Below are 22193 nucleotides of genomic sequence, written 5' to 3' on the forward strand. Positions count from 1 at the left end.
TTTAGGTGGGTTGTTCAAGGTGTGCAGTTTATTTAAATGACCAGACAGGAATTGCTATTGTTTATTTGGATTTCCAATAAGGTATTTAACCCTTTTCACAAAAAAAAAATGTTTTCTTGATTAGTACTCCCCTTTATTGGTGCAAATTTTCAATGATTGCACATTAGCTTTCTACCTCCCACTTCTGCTCATCCACATGCAAATGATCATGCTGCAGCTCTCCACCAGTAGGAGTAAAACACAACTTTTACCATAACCAATACCCTCTTCACATTTGCACTTGTTAATTCCTTTTCAATTACCAATAGTACTGCACAGATGTGCTGGTCTTTGCTTGAAGATTTTATGACATTTTTCATTTATAATGCCAACTTAATGTCAGTTTATGATTTATTTACATTTTTGCATTTTGGACTTGTGAAAGGTTGTTTTTTTTCAAACTTTTCAGAGGTCATTTTGTCTAGTGTATTATGGATCCTATAAGTGATGCATGATCAAGTATACTTTTTTTTTCTTGGAAAATCTGCACTGACCATCCTGTGACCATGCACAATGTTAATTAAGTTGTAACCTTTCCAATAGCAGTCATCTATAATTCCAGGTGCTGCCAGCTGTTGTTTGTGTGTTTTTCTACTGTCATCTGCCCTGAACAGTTATGTCACAGGATTGAGATATGCACACTGTATATATTTAGAATGTTTTATAGTACTGATAGTAGTTCTCTCTACTGGTTTCTTTCATCATAAATATGTTCATTATGGTCTTTAAACTTCTGAACTACCATGAGTAAAATAGACAAAGATTGCTGCTGATATCTGATGCTCAGTGGCATAGAAATTCTTCCTACTATGGACGTGATGCACCATTCCATATTCAATCAGGTTTTGGTTGAATGATTTCGTCAGTGAGATACCTATGATATTCACAATAGTGTATTCTAGTCACCCATTGCATTGTCTTTGGTAATGCATTTCTCTGAGCTCTCCATTGCATTTTTCTCTTTTTTTTCTGATGGAGTATGGGAGTCCTTACCAGTTTCTTACTTCTTGGGTGGTAGACCATGGGGGCTTGTCCTCTAAATTAAAGACTTATACCACTATGCCATATTACTGTCCATATATCTGACCAATTAATTTTTTCTACCGTAGCATTTTTCCTTCCTATCATCTTCTGGAGGTATGTTTTCAGTGGTCTGGTTGGTTAAAGATGGCCTGGTCTAGATTAGAATTGTGTGTCAATGCCATGAAGCGCTTCCTGTTTTGGACCTGATGTTTAATTCAAGATACTGCCAGATTTTGGTTGAAGCACTCTGCCTTCTGCCTTGTCACAATTATAAATCTATAATTGGAGTTTGCTTCTGAGGTTGAGACTTCCCTCTTACCTATCATCCACCAGATATATGTTCCAGGTGGGTCTGGTGCTGGTTGGAGATAAAGCTGCTAAGTAAGTCCTTATATGTGTACTGGCTGATATCCTTCCTGTTACTTTGGACTGAATGACAAATTCCCACAATTGTCAGCTTTTGGACAGGAGATGCACCCTAGGTTTGCAGTCCCTCTTTCTACCACCTAAATGTTGATTTCTGGTTGATTTGGTATTGGTTGTGGCTGGATGCAGCACATGTTTTCTTGATTGTACATGTCTGTGTATTTTCTTTCTACCTTGGACTGGAAGTATTATATCACATGCTTCCAGGTTTTAGACTGGAGATGTCATCTAAATGAGGCTTTCCATATTTATACTCTCTGCCAAATGTTAGTTCCCAGCAGATCTGGTGTAGATTGTGTTGGAAATATCCACAAGTATTTCTACCGATGTGAAGAGGTAGGTGATTCTTTATGTGCTGTGGATTTTAGCTGCCAAGCCAGATGAGGTTGAACTGCCACTATAGCATGTTATGCCCTAGCCACTTGACACTGAGGGGTCACACTAATTGATGATATGAATTCATATATTTTTCATCCTTTTATGTTCATAATACAGTCTTAAAAGAGTGGACAGTATATCTGGATCAGATGTGGTGCAGTCTAGTACTTCTGGTTCCACAGCTCATAGTATCTATTTGGGCACTTCCCAAATGGAGGGGAGGTTTTTTTTTTATCAGACCTCCACCAGTTTAATGTAGGATTCTAGCTATTTTGTGAAAAGAATAATATTTTATGTCAAAAGTTAACATTTTTCTGCACAGAAAATGTATTTTTGATATGTACTTACCTTTCTCACTTCTGGTGTAATATAGTATAGATCTTTTGACCAGTTTCAAAGTATAATTATAAATATTTGAGCTATTTCAATTAATGTATTTTAGTTAAGAAGCTAAAATATGTTGTTTATGATCTGTGTGTCTTTAAAATTTATTTGTCTATATTGTTCTTGAAATTAAAATTACTTGTGTTTAACTTTTTTCTCTGATATTAGAATGTAATGGATATCTACAACTTAGAACAGCCTGAAGGAATTATCTTGTGTATGGGTGGTCAACTACCAAACAATATTGCCATGGACTTGCATAAACGAAAGGTAATCTGTGTAAAACCCTTAATTTAGAAAAAATTTAATATAACGTGTATTGTGAAAGTCAAGAACATTGTGTTGATTATAAATATGTATGTATGATATGTTTATGATATAGAAAACGTACTTGGTGGAAATATTTTTCTGACATTCTTAAAACTATAAATAAAGCTTGACCTGATGACAATAAAATGTGTTATTTTATTGTTTTTTGCATTTATAATGCTGAAGGGATGGTTGATGTTACAACTGTAACTGTTAAAATAATAGGAGTTCTCATTTAATGTTTAATTCATCAGATCTGTGTTGTTTTAGGTCTTATGTTTAATAAGAACTCTTAAGTTATAAATAGAACTTTAATTGAATAAAAATTTTATATTTAAAATAGGATTCTTTTATATGCAAAAACGGCTCGTTTGGGTTGAGAAAATATTTTACATAGAAGAGCGAACAACGTTTCGACCTTCTATGTAAAATATTTTCTCAACCCAAACGAGCTGTTTTTGCATATAAATTTCTCAACAAGTTGGTTTCTCGACATCACTGAAAATAGGATTCTGTTTGTCATTTTCTGTTTGGAAAAAGTTTTATGAAAAATAAAGCAACTGTTAATAAACTAAATATTGAATTCCCTGCTATGCTTATCTAATGTAAAACTGAGATAGGTAATACTTTGAATTTATACTTATAATTGATTCAGCTTAGCTGGCTTTGTTCTTTTGGCTCTAAATTGTAAAAAAGTGAATAGTGAAGTATTATTATTTTTTCTACTTTTGTAATAAATGTTGCTTTTAGGTTATATTTACTAGGTTTGATATTTTAAAAACAAACAAACAAATTTGCACCAGCTAGAAGTGGAGGTTACATTTTACTTACACCAAAAAATTTTGATTTGCACTAACATCATAACTAAAACAAACTTGCTGTACTCCTATAAGATAAAATAGTTGTTACTTCTTATGCATGTTTTACAATAAAGTTGTTTTTTTTTAAAATGAAGCTAGAGGGGGTAGAGAGAAACAACAAGTGGTACTAGTATTGCAATTTACAAATATGCATGCTCTAAGTAGGGCTATATGAAAATGGAGTGAAAGTCTTTTTTTATTGGAGGAAAGTTTAAATTATATAAAAAATTGTAGATGATGGTAGATTCCTTTAGGAAATACAATATAAGACAATTTTGGAAATAAGAGTCTATTAGTAAAACAATTTAACCTTAACATTATTTACTATGAAACTGAGGTAAACCTTGTGTACATAGAGGATTGAAGCATAAATGGAAATTAAGAGCAAATGGTTGATAATAATCATTAAATATATGCTTACTATGTCATCATGTTTAACTAGTCACACATATATCTTGGTTGTTTTCCTTGCTCCCATTCTTGGGTGTCTAGATACATCCTTGAAAAATTAATGGTGTGTAGTGCATGCATATATATCTATTGCATGTATGTGGGTGAAATGATAACATCTGTAATTTCCTGATTAATAACCATTTATTACAGTTTTATCATCTAAGGTTTATAGTATACTAACTGTAGGAAACCAACAATATGAAACTGAAGTTTGGGACTATGACTTATGAACTTTAGGTGATGCTCTTAAAACTTCAGTTGGCAGCAATACTGGAAGTCTCTAATATTTTGTATAAACATATAGTACATTGTTGTTGATTCTTACACCTGAGAATCTTCTACAAATTTCAGGATTAGACAAAAATTGTGAAATACACAATTAATAGTATAATTTCTAAATAACTAAAACAAGCACCAATATTAAAATAAATGTATAATAGTAAATCTGTTACAGGTATTTTTGTTGTTTACCATGGAAAGTCCATCAAAATCAAGTCTATTAATGAGATGTGTTCCTTCAGTGTAATGGCACATCTTGTTTATTATGTAACCTTTTGACTTTTTATAATGACATTCTACTTTCATTTAGTTATTTTTTTCTGTAATGCTTAAATTGAATCCTTATACAACTCTTTTGTATTGTATTATTATATTTAACAGATGTATGGTTCATAGAAATTTTTACTTCTTGTGTGTACTGTTATTCCTGTTCATTGAAAGTGGTATGGGATAGTATAAAGTGGCAACTTTTATGTTGAATTAGTTTTAAGGTTTGAAAATTAAGTTAGAAGCAGTTACAGAATTTCTACTTATATGTGTTAAAAGGGCTGGTATAGGTAGAGAAAGCACTATGTAGATGAGCTAACAACATTTTAACCTTCTTCTGTCATTGTCAGGTTCACAAAGAAAGAAAGAGGTAACTGACTGATGGATGAAAACATGTTTGAAGGTGGTTGTGTAATTGAGTGTAGGAATGTAAAGTGCATGCTTAAATGTTGGATATATTTATTAATATAGGTATAAAGGTGTTCCTTTGTATTGGTTTCTTTCAGTCTGATATAATGTTGGTATTATGATCTGTTTAACTTCTCCACAATAACCATCTTAATAGATCTGTTACAGCACTCCCTTACAATCCTCTTTTCTGTAAGACCCTTTTTCCTTTTTTTTGTGCTCGACTTTTTCCCAGACTTTGTCCCAAAATTTCTGCAGTGAAGGGTCATTCTTCCATCTTTCCTTCAGTTCCTTTAGGTCTGCATTTTTGATGTCACCTTTTGAGACTTGCAGGGACTTCTTGTCTTGCAGAAGAAGGATCTTCTTTCCTTGACCTCTTGTGGTGACTGCAGTTCCCTCTTCTGTCTTATTTTTCCATGGTTTCTTCAAACTTTTACTGCCTGGTATATTTTGTCAAGTCATTTCTTATGTATGCCTTCAAGGTCTTCCACATAGTATGGAATGTCCATTTTTATTCTTGCTGTAACTGCACTATTGCACCCAGTATTTTGTCACTTTCTTATCCTTGACATCTTCATCTACTGGCATGTTGTGATTTGTTTATCACATTAAAATAGCTTACTTGCAGTGTGTAAACCACCTGAATCATAATGTTCATATTAAACTTAAAAATGAAATAAAACAACCTCATGTATTTAACATTTAACCAGTTTCCTATTCCCATTTTTGAAGTCTCCAAGAAGTCTGAGGACCAATGCCCCATCATTAGTCTTTCTCCTCTGAACGTCTTCTTTGCCTTTCTTCTTGATTCATCATGGAGTCATACATGTCTTTTTGATGTGTTTTCACTCATGATCTGTGAATAATGAAGTTAGATGTCTTCTTGATTCATTACCTGTGCATTCCTATATCCCCAACATCCTGGCATTTTCTTTGTTTTGTCCATTGGAGCTGCATCTACCAGTTCTTCTATTCAGGCTATCTTTGGCTCCTTACATTTTTTATTGGGTTGTCAAGGCTTTTGTCTTTCTTTTTCATTTCTTGGGGTTTTTGTTTTCATCATCACCTGGATGACTGGCTGCTTCTATCTCTTTTGCATGCTACCTCTTTGTATTTGGTTTTTTCTTCAAGAAGTATCACAAATAGGCTAGCTAGTCAAGGTAAAGAGACTTTTCTCCACTCAGTACCTTATTCATCTTGGAGTGTTTTTTATTTCTTGTTTCAGCCAGGCCTAACCTTCTTTCGTTCACTTGTCATCTGTGTAGCTTCTGGTTTGGATTGTTTCCTCCTCTCCTTCATGAAAATTTCTACTTCTTTTGGAGCCATGAGTTTCTTTGGAACTCCTCATTCTCCTTGTTCAAGCCCACATGTGACTTTTTTGATGGGCTGTACAAGGTTAATGAAACCATCTTTGGGATTCCTTGGACATCTCTATTTTATTCCCTGCATGTGGACTTTGCCTGCTGTTTGAAACAAAACATCACTATAGTGGGTGCTCCTTTTCCTTCCCCTACTTGTCCAGAAGTGCACTCTTCATAGATTGGAGTTCTTATCTGAACACACAGGAGATTTCAGGAAGTTAGTCAATAGTGGAGTTACCTCTAAATCTCAGTTTCTTAAAATTGCTTGTTGTTTGTCACATTTTGGTTAATTACCTTCCTTCTCTCAGGAACTGGTCAGTTATTCATTTTGACAACTCCATAGTTATCTTCTACATTCACACTCTTTTGAGGCCTCATTGTTTCCACATATTCAATCTTCTAGTTTTACACCACAGCTATCATAATAATTTGATGACATACCATATACCACGTCCCTGAATGTGGTTGCTGATTGTTTCTCACACCCCAACATGATTTTTCACACAAAATAGTCCTTTGATCTTTAGGTGTTTGATTAGCTGTTTTCACATTGTGGTATTCTTGAATTGGCTGCATTCTTCACCCATATACAAGCCACTTCATAATGAGTCCTCTTGGTGACTTGGGTTTGGTTGCCAGATGTGCTAGGCAATCCACATGGGTTGCTTCTCTAAATTTCTGTTTAGTGTAAGCCTCACCTTCTATTTGGAGCACTATGGTTTTGAATAGTTATGTATTATGAAACTGATGCAAACTTCCCCAAGCTGTGCATAAAGATATCAACATTGTAAAAGGTTATGTAGATTTATGATAATAAATTATCACAAGAGATGTAACCTCATGGTATAGTCACTAAATATAAAGACATCCTTGATCTCGAAAATCAGCAAGTTCTTGAGTTATAGTTAAGAGTTATTGAATTATTGTTAAGTATTGTTCTTGATATTGAGGAGTTGTTTATTTTTTATTTATTGTGTTATTTTTTGATGAATTAGGTTTTTTATTTTTCTAGTTATTTTTTTCTGATTTTTAAAAATCTTTAACACTTAAAGAAATTAAACACAATGTGATTTATCATGTATTGTTTATTAACATTTGTACCTAGTCCTAGCCAGGCACTGATTTATTGTTGTTTTTTTATAAATGATAAAATTTGTATTTTAGTAGTTTGAAAAATTTGTTTTGTATTTTTTTATTATGTTTAATAACTTATTTTTCTTTGATCCTGGTTGTAACAGTATTTTGATTAGGTTGCTAAAAGGTTATTAAATAAAACTAAAATAAGTAAAATAATTTTTTTATCTTGTAGGCAAGAATACTTGGAACTTCTCCTGAGTCAATTGATGGAGCGGAAAACCGTTTTAAGTTTTCACGCATGCTTGACACAATTGGAATATCTCAGCCTCAATGGCGAGAACTAACAAGCCTTGAGGTACTTGTGATCATTAAAGATATTCTCTGAGACTGTATGTAAGAAAATGTTAACTTTAGATTTATAGACTTGTTTATTTAAGAAATCCAATGGGATATGATTTATATTGTTTATTGCTGGTACAATGAATTTTTAAAATTTCAATTAGAGCACTTTTATATGAAGTTGTTTAGCTTACTTTTCATGTGTAATTTTATTAATTTTTATACATTTCTTTTTGCACTACAAATACTTTCTATGAATACTTTTCTTTAGAATTCCAGAATCCATTTGTGTATTGAAACTTGTTTGATTAATTATGTCTTAAAAAACTACTACTATAATAATAATTTGACTCTTCAGATTTTTTGTGCTTTTTTAGCAAAATCAAGTTTAACTGAATGTTTTTTTCAAGTTCATAAATTCATACTTTTATTAAAGAGATGCTAAATTCAATTAGTTTAAATATCATAGTAGCTTCACAACAGCACTTAGCTGAACGAATGCTATATGTTTTCTGTATAAAATATATTAACTGGTAAGTTAATATATTTGCTTATTTTATGTAGATAATAATGAATTTTATTGTATAAGTTGAATGAAAATATTCTAATCCTCAACTTACATACTTTTACCCTGTGAGTCACTTGTATTATACTCAACAGTTTTATGTTTTTATTAAAATTCAGTTTAAAGGACAAACCAAAAAATTGAGTAAGTTATTCATTTTCTACATAAAATACATAGAAAACCCCCACAGTAAAGTGTCCAATTAATTTCATTATTAATATTACTTTTGTTTGAAATTTTGTCTATTTAAAAGGTTATGATCAACAAATGATGATCCCACAAGCAACTTGTTTAATAAAAAGTTTTAAAATGTCTTCAAAATCAGATGAGATCTATATAAAATATTTTGGTGATTTTAGGGTTAATTTGGGTTGTTTATAAATGACACAAGTTTTTGTCCCAAAATAACATTTTTTATACATTGTTTATGAGTAGTTTTATAAATGCATCTCTCTATTAATTGGTTTTTGAACAACTGCCCCCAAAGGAAAATTACCATCAAGACAACTGACACCTGCAGTCATATCTTTGTATACTTTATAGAAGAATGAATTATCAAAAACTATTTAACCCTGTGTTATTTTCTCCTACTTAAACATCCATGTATGCTAAATAACTTTGCATAGTTCAACATTTTTATTTTATTGCAATAAAAAAAATTAACATGACATCTTTCTTCTACTTAAACAGTTTTAGATAATTCATTCTTCAAAAAAATACAAAAAATATGTTTTTTGTTTTTTTTTGGTATTTTACTTCAGTATTTTAATATAATAAGGTATGACTGCAAGGGGCAATATTCCTAAGTGGCAGTTGTCAAGTTACCTTATTAATTGAAGGTATGCTCTTGTGTTTCAGTAAAATCAAAATAATACAAGAAGTTATTTTGAATTATTTGAATAGAAAGCCAAAGAATTTTGTGAAGAGGTTGGTTATCCATGCCTTGTTCGTCCATCATACGTGCTAAGTGGTGCAGCAATGAATGTTGCCCAAACTCCTCGAGACTTAGAAGACTACCTAAGTGAGGCTTCTGCCGTCTCAAAGGACCACCCTGTTGTTATTTCTAAGTTTATCACTGAAGCAAAAGTAAGGATTGATATTATTAGTTATCATTAGAATATGAGGTTATTACATGGTACAATGCATTCCTTTAAAATTTAATGCAAAGTTAGGTTAATGAAATACAAAACATGCATCAAGAGGGTTAAAAGGTTAAAATATTGCATCATTGTTAACTATTAATGTCTTATGCATAGATATTCTTATTTAAAGCATATAACAGGTAACTACTTTGAATATTAGTATTGGTGGACCGTTAGTTTCCATACTATCTTAATTAATTTGATAAAAATTATGAGGATAGGGTGTCCACATGTGAAGTTATGATTTTCTGTTGAGATTGAAAACTGAGGTTAGACAGGATTCAAATTCATGACTATTTTTGTGCAGTATAGTTCCACATTGAAGTGTTCTTAGGTAAAGAAATATTAAGCATAATATGCTGTCTCATGATAATAGTACACTGTTATGAGATTATAGCATTTTCTAAAGAAGAAAAATCTGATAAAAGTGGTATAATATTTTATTACATTAGGTTTTTTGAACATTTGTATACATTGACAACAAGTTATTTAATTGAATATTGAATGTAACTAGATACAAAGGTTGTGATTTCTGCACTTTGACCCTTTGGGTTAAAACTAATAGAGTAACTATATCTTTTTTATTTCCAAAACAAATTTTTTAATATTTTTGTCTAAAATCAGTTAAATTGAAACTGTTTTAAGAAATGCATTGTTAATAATCATTTTTTAATCTAAAACAGTCAAACTAAAATTGTGTTAAGAAATGCATTGCTAGTAATTATATTTTGTTAGAAAGTAATCAAACACGAAACTGTGTTAAAAATATATTGTTAGTTATAAGTTTTTCTCTTAAACCAAAATATTCAAACTAAAAACCACTTTAATTTCTACAGAAAATTAATATTTAATTTGTGAAAATTAAAATAAGTCTTAAAGAACTTTACATTTTATAAGTCTAAGATAACAATGAAAATATCAGAAACTTTAATCTTGTTGCATTAAAATGCCAAATTAGTTTTTAATAGTTTGATAAACTTCTAAGTGTAGGAAAATCATGATTTTGTGATTATAGCCCAGCTTAGCAAATTTTGATTCTGAGTATATGTAATAAACTCTTTTTTATGACTTAAAATCTTCTTGTTAATCAATCAGTATAACAACTGTTCTGTATGTTTAAATATTTAATTCTCAGCTTGTAGTAACCCTTCTATTATCACTGTTGTAATGTTTTGATGATTAATCACTGTAATTGTTATGTTAAAATGTTTATAATGGTTATAAACATTATCTTTACCGTTAATTTAAGTTGCTTTTACTTTATGGGGAATATTCAAATTTTGAAAGTAATTAAAAACCTTTTTAAACTGCTTTTAATTCATTTAACCCTTTTAGTGCTACACCTTTCCTGCCTCAAAACTGTAAGCCTCAAAAATAAGTATTTCTTGAATAAATCTATCTTCTGACCATACTCATGCTAGGCCTCCACTTAATGCATAGTGGGGGGAAAGGAAGGACATTGAAGTAGTGTCTTCAGGAGAACTGTAATCACTTTCTTCACTCAGTCTTTGTGAGAATGATTCTGATATCTGGAAGACTTCAGTGCTCCATTGACAACATCCTAAATGCTCAACCCCATTGGTTGTGTCACTCAAATACCTAAAACCTCTGTTTATGTCATTATCCATCAGCTGATTTCATCCATGGTGACTTTCTAACATACTAGGCTCTTCCTATATTGTGTTTTAGAAATAATTAATCTGTCTTTGTTTTTTATGGATAAATTAGCACTACTGACTATGTACATAGACTGGTTACCATGACAGAGCACCAATATGAATACAAAGAGTGGCAGGAAAAAGTAGACCCATATCTTATATTCAGTGATAGTATTCTTACTGACTATTTATCTTATGTGGTGATAGCATTGAAACAGTTAAAATATTTTCATGTTGTTCTTGGCTTTATGGAGAGTATTAATGTTTTGAAATTGATATTAAACCTTTCTAAGTTGCTCTTGGCTCAATGGATGTATTCAAATTTTAAAACTGATTTAAATATTTTTTAACTTGCCCTTGACTTCATAGGGGTGTGTTCACATTTTAAAACTGATAGAAACCTTTTTAAGTTGCTTCTGACTTTATGAAAGGTGTTCACATTTTGAAACTAATTAAAAACCCTTTAAGTTACCATTGATCATACAGAGAGCATTTACATTTTAAAATGTATATTGTACTATTTGTGTGTTTGAGTTCAACTTGAATAAAGCTCATAGTAGCTATATAGTTTCTTAGATTCTTCTTTATTGCAGGTGTAATGACATGCAATTACACTTAAAAAGTACAAAACATTTTAATCTAGGTAGTAACAAAATTTGTGTTAAAAACAGTAATTATGAATGTTGTTGTTGAAACAGGAAATTGATGTAGATGCAGTTGCTCAAGATGGAGAGCTTGTGTGTATGGCTGTATCTGAACATGTGGAAAATGCTGGTGTTCACTCTGGTGATGCTACATTAGTGACTCCACCTCAAGATTTGAACCGACAAACACTTTCTAAAATAAGAGCCATTTGCCAAGCTATTGGACGTGCTTTGGAAGTCAATGGACCTTATAATTTGCAGCTCATTGCTAAGGTTTTCATGCTCATATACTCTTATACATTTAATAATCCAATTTAGACAATAAGTTACCAGTTCAAGACCCTCTTGACTACCAACTGACTGTACACCATTATAAAACTAAGCATGAATGGGTAGTAAATCTTACTTAACAGTGATAAAGCTTAATACAAATATGTAGTGAGTCACTCTATTATGTGTTCATATTCAGTATGAATGTGTAGTATACATCACTATACTGTATTCAAACTTAACATGAATGTGTATTTAGTCTCACTTTAGTATAACTTAACATAAATGTGTGGTGAGTCACAGTATTCTATGTTAAAATTTAGCATGCATGTGTAGTAACTATCACTACACTGTAATAAAACTTTTAATGAGTATTCAGTGAGTCTCACTATATTGTTTCAAGTTATTTTTTCACTATTTCTTTGTATGAACAGTAAGATATTATGTTGTGGATAATACTATATACAGCATCTAGGCCAATTCAGTGCACTTATGGGTGAAATGAAAAGGTAATTGTTACAAATTTAAATATTGTGATATTAAAGTAACAAAACTGTTATTATGTAATGTTAGATTGTTAGTTAACAATAAGTTCTTATGTGTCATAATTGATTTTTTTTCTGTTTTTCTGCTTTTTGAAGAACTTATAATTTGAATTTCATGTTGTGTGATAAATTGTTCTTTTGCCTTTCAAATATTTGAAGCTGTAATTTTCTTCACAGGACAATCAACTGAAAGTAATTGAATGTAATCTTAGAGTTTCTCGTTCCTTTCCCTTTGTTTCCAAAACACTGAACTGTGATTTTATAGCCCTTGCTACTCAAGTAGTGATGGGGGAGCATCCAGATCCTGTAGATCTTGCATTTGGAGGTGGTCGAGTTGGTGTCAAGGTACAGTTTTATTCAAGTTACTTCACAGTAGTTTTGATAAGCTCATCAAAAGAAAACTAGTAAAATAATTGAACTCCTTTCCATATTTAAAGGCAGTGACATTTTTATTAATATGAAACTACATCTACATTTCCATCATTTGTAAAAAAATTCATGCTTTGATAATAAAACCTAAAAAGTTTGTTATGTGCTAAGTGTTTTATAAATACTTATTTATTTGTACCATAGAGTTTGATGTTACTTTTAACTTTTGTTTCATATAGGTACCCTTGTTTTCTTTTTCTCGATTGGCTGGTGCTGATGTGAAACTTGGAGTTGAAATGGCCAGTACTGGGGAGGTTGCCTGTTTTGGAGAAAACTGCTATGAAGCTTACCTAAAGGCTTTAATTAGTACAGGATTTAATATACCAAAGAAGTCCATTTTCTTATCCATTGGAAGCTACAAAGTAATTATACTTATATGCAATCTGAAGTAGCTTATGAAATCTTTGGAAATTAATATTTTAATGTTATGCTAAACTATATTATTGAAGTAAGAAATATATTTTGTCCAGATAAAAAATATTTTCAATAACTTGTGTTGAGCTAGATAACAAAACTTTAATGATATACGTTTACAATGTTTTTGTGTAACCTTATACTGTTTTTTGCCATTTGTTAGTTTTTGTGATTTTCCTTGTGCTTTTAAAATTTAAATGCAAAATCACAAAAGTAAATCATGTTCGATCACTTATTTTTCATAAGCATTTGTATTAATGTGAAAGTCACAAAAATGAACTCACAAAATTTGTCCACTAAATATTTTTCCTTAAGCATGATAATTGTGTTTTTTTCGTACATGACTCATACATACAAATTTTTATTTTTCAGCATAAATCGGAACTTTTACCTAGTGTAAGAACCCTAGAGAAGATGGGTTTGAAACTGTATGGTTCAATAGGAACAGCAGACTTTTATGCTGAGCATGACATAAAGGTAGGCAGTAGAGTAATAACAGATTAATGATATTTTTAAATATCACCTGCATGCATGTTTGCAACTTGAATGATTTAATGCAAATCAAATAAAAGTTTCTTTGTTTTTTTTAAATTCAACACTTTAGCACTGATGTAAGCTGTTGTGGGTCAATTTGAACTGTTATTACAATTTAAAACATTATTTTTAGTGTTTAAAAGTTTGTGGCTAGTATTATGTACATTTACATAAGCATACTTAAATTATTTGATAGAAGAAGGTAATCATTCATCATTTTGTAGATACGGCATGTAGTGATAATGCTTTGCTTTCTTATAGAACTATAAATGTAACATGTAAAAGCAGACTTTGCTTTCTTATTCAACTGTAGATGCGTGTAACAACAGTACTTTTCTTTCTCATACAACTGTAGATGCATGCAACAACAGTCTTTTCATTTTGATACAACTGTATATGAAACATGAAACAATGGTAATTTTCCTTAATTTACAGTTGTAGATACACTATGTATCAATGGTGCTTTGCCTTTCTATAAAACTGTAAATACAGCATGCAAGAACGGTACTTGCTTTCTTATACAACTCAAGATACATGAAACAACAGTCATTTGTTTCTTATATAACTGTAGATGTGATATGTAACAACAGTATATGCAAACTGATGTGTAATGCATTTTATATGCATATAATATTCAGTAGTTTATTTGTTTTTATTTATTCATCTTTGTATTGTTTTTTTAGCTGTACATAAATAATCTGTAAAATTCATCCAGATTGATATTTACATGAATAAATAACTACAATCAATCCTATAATTTAAACACATTGTTTGATTTTGAATGTTGATTAAAATACCAAAACATACTTTACTTTAAAAACTTGTACCTGTTCTGAAAAGTAATCTTATTTTCTCTGAAAATTATAAATTGTAGTAAGATAGAGTTTGAAAGTCTAATAAAATGTAATTTAATAACATGAACTCTGCTCACCTCTTTCTCTTTGACTTTTCACAAGGAAATATCTTTCATACCAAGCAGACTTTTTTGAAACAGCATTTGTTAGAGAAAATAATTTACTCATTCTTAACTAATACATTTATCAGACCACATAGGATACCTACTCTATCCAAATTACCTCACAAAATTGTTTTGCTATCTTGGAAGACAGTATAAAACAGTTAAAAAATTATGTAATTCTTACTATTCTCAAGTTATCCTGAAAGTAATTTTCAAATGTAATTTTGAAGTAAAAAAATTTATCCACTACAAAGATCTTGTGCCAACTGCCCATCATTCACATCTTGTCTGCTTATACATATGTGGGGATTGTAGGGCTTCCTACATAGATGACATCAAATGTCACCTCAAAGTACAAGCACTTAAACATGTGAGAATATCTGTAAAAATTACAAACCTTCCCAACTTCGCTATAAAACAGCATAATGCAGAAATAGACTATTTAGTTTTTCTCTTCAACTTTAAAATTCTCTTAACAGCTAATCATGATAGCAAACTTCTAATAATAAAGATGTTATATGTAAAAACTATTCTTTTATCTCTAAATAATACACATTCTTCATTTCATTTAAATCTATTTTCATTCATTTTTTCATGTTTTACTTTTTATATTCATATATTTCACTTATCATGTATTACCAACTTTATCATATTTCTGTTGAAATTACCGTCTTGTTTATTTTGCATCTCTAAATCACTGAAGATGATTATTAGATTTGTGTTATGCTTTGATACTAATAAAAAATACTTTGCAAAGTTATTTAACAAAGTTGAAAATTTTGTTTAACAATAAACAGTTTAGGGAAAATGTTGCCCTAAAATGTTTTTGATAGTCTTTGAAGATGAGGGTAAGGCTATGAATTTGTTGTAGCTGGATTTTCAAAAAGCATTTGACAAGGTGTTGCATAATCTTTTGTTAAACAAAGATATTTAGAGGTGTAAGTAATAAGTTAGCTTATTGTATGGAAAAGTAGCTGAATGAAAAGAGAATAGGGTTTTTATAAATAAAATTCAGTCAAACTGGATTAATGTCACAAGATGGGTACCCACAGGACACAGTGTTGGACCTTTAACTATTTTTTTGTTTATGTCAGTGATATAGGTGAATGAATGCTCAATACATTAATTTAATTTGCTGATGAGTTAACCCTGTAACTCCAGCTAACTCTTTAAACCCCATTTTGCATGATATGAGATTGCACTATGTTAAATTGAAAATTAAATTAAATTGCTTTACTATAAATACATTTTAATAAAATTATTATTATCATGAATGTCATCATGTGAGGTTTTATATTATCTACATTTTATTCCTTCTTTTTAAAAATTGTAAACAGCAATTAAAACTGCAAATTTTGTTGTTGTGTCACCCACTTATAGTTAAAATTCTCAAGTTCAAGAGTTCTTAGACAAGAACTAAGCTAATATAGCCTGTTGGCATAGACAAAGTAAATTTCTAGCTGTTTCTCATTAGTGGGGAAAAACTTCCAAGAATTTCTTCTCATTTGAAACAACATTCTGTTTCTAAGTTTAAGGTCAATCATGCTCACTTACAAAGTCAAATTTGTGTTACCAAGCAACAGTTTGAAATTAATTGGCATTTTTATAACCAATAGAAAGAAAAGATTTCATGCTATTCAGTTGTAGCCTAAAGAAACCTCTACATATGTATGGATCTCTAGTATGAGAGAAGAGACGTGTGGACCAATGTTCTTTTGAGGCATATATAGTGCTTGGCAAGTTCTTCTTACCATAAATGTATTAGTTTGCTAGACAGTTAGATTCCATTTAGGTTTTACATTATATCTTTATTAATTAAATATTATTTGTTTTTAAAATACACATTTGAAATGTTTATGTTTCATTAGAATGTCACTTTTTTTGGTGGTTACAACCTGAGTCAATTTGATCAATGTTGTATAGAATTATGATGGAGAGAACAGATAACATAAAATTTTACTAAATAAAAAACGTTTATTTGCTTAGAAGGTTTGAGATTACACATACGACATTGAGATTTTTTTGAGATGAAGTATTTCTAAACTTAACGTGAAATCACATTTGAACTGAACAATAAAAAAAATTATATTAACAGAAAAATCTTCATGAAAAATACTTCATTTAAAATGATTTTTTTGCATACAAATGACTTCTAATGTGAACTAGAAAGTTTGCATATTTTGTGAATATACAATTAGTGCATTAAAACTTAATGTTAAAACTATACACTAGTTAAAAAATGTTCATGTAGTCAGTCACTGGGAATTGAGTCCATAGTGAGAGAGTTAACTCTTTCACTACAAGTAGGTAAAAGTACATGTATTATGGCCTTTAACAGCTATATTCAAAATTTATTTTAGCTGCTTTATTATCAATGTATATTAATAAAGTTGGCATAGAACATTATTTATAAATAATATAAAAATTTAAATTTCATAATTTTAAAAGTATATAAATTTGTGTGTGTATATATATATATATGCCAGACTTCACTTTATGTATATTGCATGATACGTCTTTAGTCCAAGCTTGTCATTTCACCATTTCTGCTACTCATTAAGGCATTATAATTTTTCATAGAATTTCACATTTACATTATATATATTCTTGATCTCAACTCTCAGTTTCTAGAGATAATTTATCACTGATATACTTTTTGCTTCATGAAGATATCAGCAATAAAGTACTGGTCAAATGCTATGACTTCCACTGAGTATTCTGCTTTCAAAACATAAGAGCACATTCATTGAAAATATGTAATAGTTTGGATTACCAAAGTCTAAGCTGTAGAAAATGGAAAATCATTATTAAACTATCACTCTTGTTAATAACACAGAGTGCATCCAGCAGGTTGTTTTGGCTGTATGACACATTACCATGTGTCTTGATATCAAAATACAAATGAACATTGTTTTGAAATATGCATTTCAAAGTTACAGATATGTTATTCTTCTTATATGTGTACCTTTTTTACAGGCTGAATCCTTCCTTTGAAAAAAATTCTACATCCTTGACTGACTAATGAAAACTTGAACTTGATTTTTAATTTATCTGTAAAAACTTATCAGGCTAGTTTTTATTCATAATTATTGTTATTTCCTGAAATAATAATAATCTGATTATAGCTTGGTAGATTTAAAACCTGAATGGCCACTTTACTTGCTTGTATTTTGATCAAGTGTAAGTAGGCCCACAAGGATTCTTCAGCTCCAGGCCTCGTAGACTGGCTAATTTGGCTCGTAATTACTTGTAATTTGGCTCTGATTGTCTTACAAAAGAGAGTTGGGTGTATGAATGACAGATGCCATTTAATTATAATAAATGCAAAGTAATTCATGTGGGTTTTCATCATCTGGATTATAAGTATAATTTTGATGGGAATTGGCTAAACAGTGTTATGAAAGAAAAAGATCTTAGTGTTCTGGTTGATCAGTCTCTTAAGCTAAGCAACGTGCTATTGTTCGTTATAGAGTAAATAGGATTTTACATTGTATTTAAATAGCTTCTAATTTGACTATATAGATCATTGGTTAGGCCAAATTTGGAGAATTGTGTCCAGTCTTTGGTTACTTTACCTTAGGAAGGACATTGAATTGTCAGGAAAAATTCTGAGTACAGCTGCTAAGATGATACCAGAAGGTAAACATTGGCCAGGCTAAAATATCTAAAATTATTTTCCCTTGGAAAGAGAAAAAATAAAACATTTGTAGTGATCTGATTAAGATGTTTATAATTGTTTAGAGTATTGGTAATGTTGATGCATCATTAGTTTTTCTAGTTAATGTTGAGACAAGTTGGATAAGATGGCACAGATATACATTTGGGCATGGTTGGTGTCTTGTTCAGCTAAAACAGTGTTGTTTTTCTACCAGATTGGTTAGCTTTTGAAACAATTTGCCTTCTGTTGTGGTGGATACAGTAAGTTTTAGGGTAGACTTGCTAAACATTAAATAATGAGGGCTGGCTTTGAATGTTTGTTTTGCATTATTTATTTTTATTTTTGACATGATGGGGACAGCTTAGATGGACTAACACATTTATTGTTTTTAAATTATATTCTATGTAATGATTATGAAACTTCTATCAAATGTATAGCTTTACAGTTTCTGATAATAAAGGTTTTATTAAAGGTAGTTTTCTACAATGTAGGATAATTGTACATCTGTTAAATGTATTCTTTCATGGTGTCTAATAACAAAAGTTTTATTAAATGTAGTATTTTGGTATGAGAGATAATTTTCTCTCACCTAGCTTTTCTCAAAAATCACTGCTTTCTGTAAGAGAAAATTTACGCTTTGTGCTCCCATCTACATCCACATGTTTACACATTTTACAGCTGCATTGTACCATGAAAATGAACATGCAACAACCTTCTATCTATAGAAGTGTAGCACACCCTCCTAGTAGAGGTGACTCCCTTTCTATTGTAGAACCCAGTCTTCATTTCTTGATTTAGTACACTTGAGTGCAGAAATGTTTTAATTTTGCTTATTTTTGTTTCTTTTTTCATATTTCACCTAATTTGTTCAAATAAATCCATTAGTTGTTGTTCCATTCTGTGTTATTCTATGATAATTAGTGGATTGAATTTGTTTTATCCACTAAAGCTTCTTTTCTTTGAATTCTAAACACTGCATTACAACTACTATTACTTTTATCATCTTGCCACTGTACAGCAACTGCCATCAATGTGGATTTGGGCTCCAGTGTTTCTGTGATGTGATTTAGGCCTTCTTTTGCTGAAAATTGAATTCTGTCATGCAGGCTGATGTGTCTCTTGTACCAAGGATAGATGTACCACTTCTTAGTGTGTCTGATTTTAATGATGATGTTTCGGACAGCCTTTTACCATCTCCTTCCTTTGCTGTGCAATCCCTTGAACGTTCTCAAGTTTTCTCTCAACTATTTCTTGACATAATTTCCCATTTTTTTCTCTTCTCAACCCTTACCTTTCCCCTTCTCAAATGTGTCACAGCTGGTCATTTTCATCAACTGCATACATCACATCACCACCAGTACTGGTGGTTACATGGTGGGTTCTGGTCCAGTTGGAGCTCAGTTTGTGGCTTTTCTCCATTAATGGTGCCATTTTGTCAATGGCATTTGGGTTCTTCAAGTTTTGTGAGAAGAATTTGAGATCCTTTTCCCTGCTACACCTTCCTTTTCTTTTATACTCAATTCCTTCCCTCCTCTTCCTTGGGATCTTGTTATTTGTCAGCATCTTTCAGAGGCAGTTCAGGTTTCCTTCACTCAACAGGCCATTAATTCTGTTCCCCATCAATTACTGAGTTTTTACTAACAAACATTTATTGTTTTCAAGAAAAACAAGGACTGTCATTAGTTTGTCCTGCTTCAGTTGCTTATTTCACCTTCCATGTTTCATCATGGAGTCATATCTCACCCTTCAGTGGGCATTTTTTCCAGATTTATAAATGACTAATATTAATTTTGTCAAATCTTCTATTCATGTTCTTGTCTCAGCACAGTCTTTGGTTCATCAATAACTGGGTGGTTTACCAGTTTCAGCTGTACTCTTCAGGCTCACTTCTGAACCTTTTGTATTCTGTTGGGTGGTCAGGGTTTTTGCTTTTTGTCTTCATGCCAATTTTTATTATTATATGAGTAACTAGCTTCTTCTGGCCCATTTCAAACTGTAGTTGGTCAGTGATACCCATCAGCTCCTTCAAGTGGTTGCTTGGGTGGACTGGTTAATCAAACTTTAAAAATCCTACATCCATTTGGGTGTCTTTTTCAATACTCACGTCGTTTGGGTCCATCCTTCTCTTCTCTTTCTTCCATGGAATTGTTACTTTGCCATGCCATATCTTCTCTCTTGCTTTCTGTACATAAGGTGGGGATGTGGTCTTCCATGACACCACTGGTCCCTCTAAGTCATGAGAATGTACATTCTTTATGGTGGATATTGCACATTCAATAAAGCCTTGCTCTGTATCCTTTGGCTGCTTTTATTACACTTTCTCCTTTCCAAGTGGCCAATTTGCTTTTATGGTTATGCAAGACTTGTACATATCAGCAGGCATTCTGTTCTCTCCTTCTTGTTCAGATAACATCTGTTTATGGACTTATTCCTTTGGGGCTGGGTTGAATGGATTGAACACCAGGAAATTTCGGTTGTTGGTCTGTCTATAAGCATTCATTACACATCAACTGCATTTGCACCAACTGCAATTACTTTCTTCTGTATCTTTTCTATATTCCCTATTGTCCTTCATCAACCCCAATCACTGGTTTTACATCCCACAGTTCATGTCCTCCATCCTTTTATTCTGTCTTTGACAAGGAGATTGTGTTTCTCCCATTGGGTAGTTTTCCATTTAGCTCAGTCCATACATCCTCCTTTCATGGAAGTATATTAATGGAAGTGGAAAGTCATTCACATGTGTTCCCATTCTTGGTGAATTACAGCTGCTCAACCTACTGTGGCTAGTGGGTCTGAGTTTCTGACATGATGTTTCAATTGGGAATCTTTGGTCTCTTTGATTTTAGGTTATCAGGCAGCCTTGTTCCATACCTTTCATTTTTCCCATTATTATAGAGTCTTTGCTTCAGCTGTTCTTGTCATGTTAATTTGTTCCTTCTGGACTGGGATAAATGTATGGGCCTCCATTCAATTATTTTACCTCCACTTGAAGCTCTCTCATCATGTTTTATTTTCATCTTTCTCTTAAAGTGTAATTTTTCTCCTCTTGATCTGTGGTTGTTGACAGCCTGACTTATTATCATCATTATGCTAACACTAAACCACCATACCCATCTTCTCCTTTACCCAGATTGTTCCTCCTCCTAATCAGTGTGGTATTCTAGCTAATACTGTAAGCAGAAGGAAGTACCGTATAAGAAGTTATAATCTTCCTATACTGAAGATGTATTTCTGATAGGAACTTAAGTGTTCTCAGATTTCCTGCCCTTCTCCCCACACTCTTCACTTGCTTCCATCTTCTTCCAAACTTCAAAGTGATAGTTAAGTAGAGATGCAAAGAGGATGTCACATGAGTATATTATGCTCCAGTTGGTGAATAGGTGATGCATGATGAATTACGTGAGAGACGCTTTGTAATCACTTTATTTCAATGGGGGGAGCTGAAGACTTGTGGCATATGCAAAGAAAAAGTTCACATATAAGGGGCAGCAATGAACTTGAGTAGCTAATATTCTGAGAGGAGGGAAGTACCTATAGAAAACAAATTTTTCGGAACAGGAAAATTATAACTTACATTTTAATGTGAATCTGAATAAGTAACCTTGAAATGTATTTTTTTCATTGAAATAGTTTTCTTTGGAAATGGCTTATCAGTCAAAAATTCATCTGTTTCATAGCAACAATAAATGTTAACCATAATAAAACATTTTATTTGAGAGGCAAATCATAGGTTAAAATAGTGTATTTTTTTAAAAGGCAATGTAAAACAT

General features: G+C 31.5%; 1 protein-coding gene across 4 annotated transcripts in view; it reads left to right on the forward strand.

Annotated features, from left to right (window-relative positions):
- The window catches only part of r (carbamoyl-phosphate synthetase 2, aspartate transcarbamylase, and dihydroorotase rudimentary), a 271962-nt gene that overhangs the window by 147409 nt on the left and 102360 nt on the right, over positions 1-22193 (forward strand). For all 4 annotated transcript variants that reach the window (XM_076473756.1, XM_076473755.1, XM_076473753.1 and 1 more), the window contains exons 21-27: positions 2419-2520; positions 7497-7619; positions 9072-9254; positions 11667-11885; positions 12605-12772; positions 13036-13218; positions 13643-13747. In XM_076473756.1, coding sequence (XP_076329871.1) covers positions 2419-2520; positions 7497-7619; positions 9072-9254; positions 11667-11885; positions 12605-12772; positions 13036-13218; positions 13643-13747 — 1083 coding nt within the window. The remainder of the gene's footprint in view (positions 1-2418; positions 2521-7496; positions 7620-9071; positions 9255-11666; positions 11886-12604; positions 12773-13035; positions 13219-13642; positions 13748-22193) is intronic.

The sequence above is a fragment of the Tachypleus tridentatus genome, chromosome 12, assembly GCF_004210375.1.
Source record: "Tachypleus tridentatus isolate NWPU-2018 chromosome 12, ASM421037v1, whole genome shotgun sequence".
NCBI lineage: Eukaryota > Metazoa > Arthropoda > Merostomata > Xiphosura > Limulidae > Tachypleus > Tachypleus tridentatus.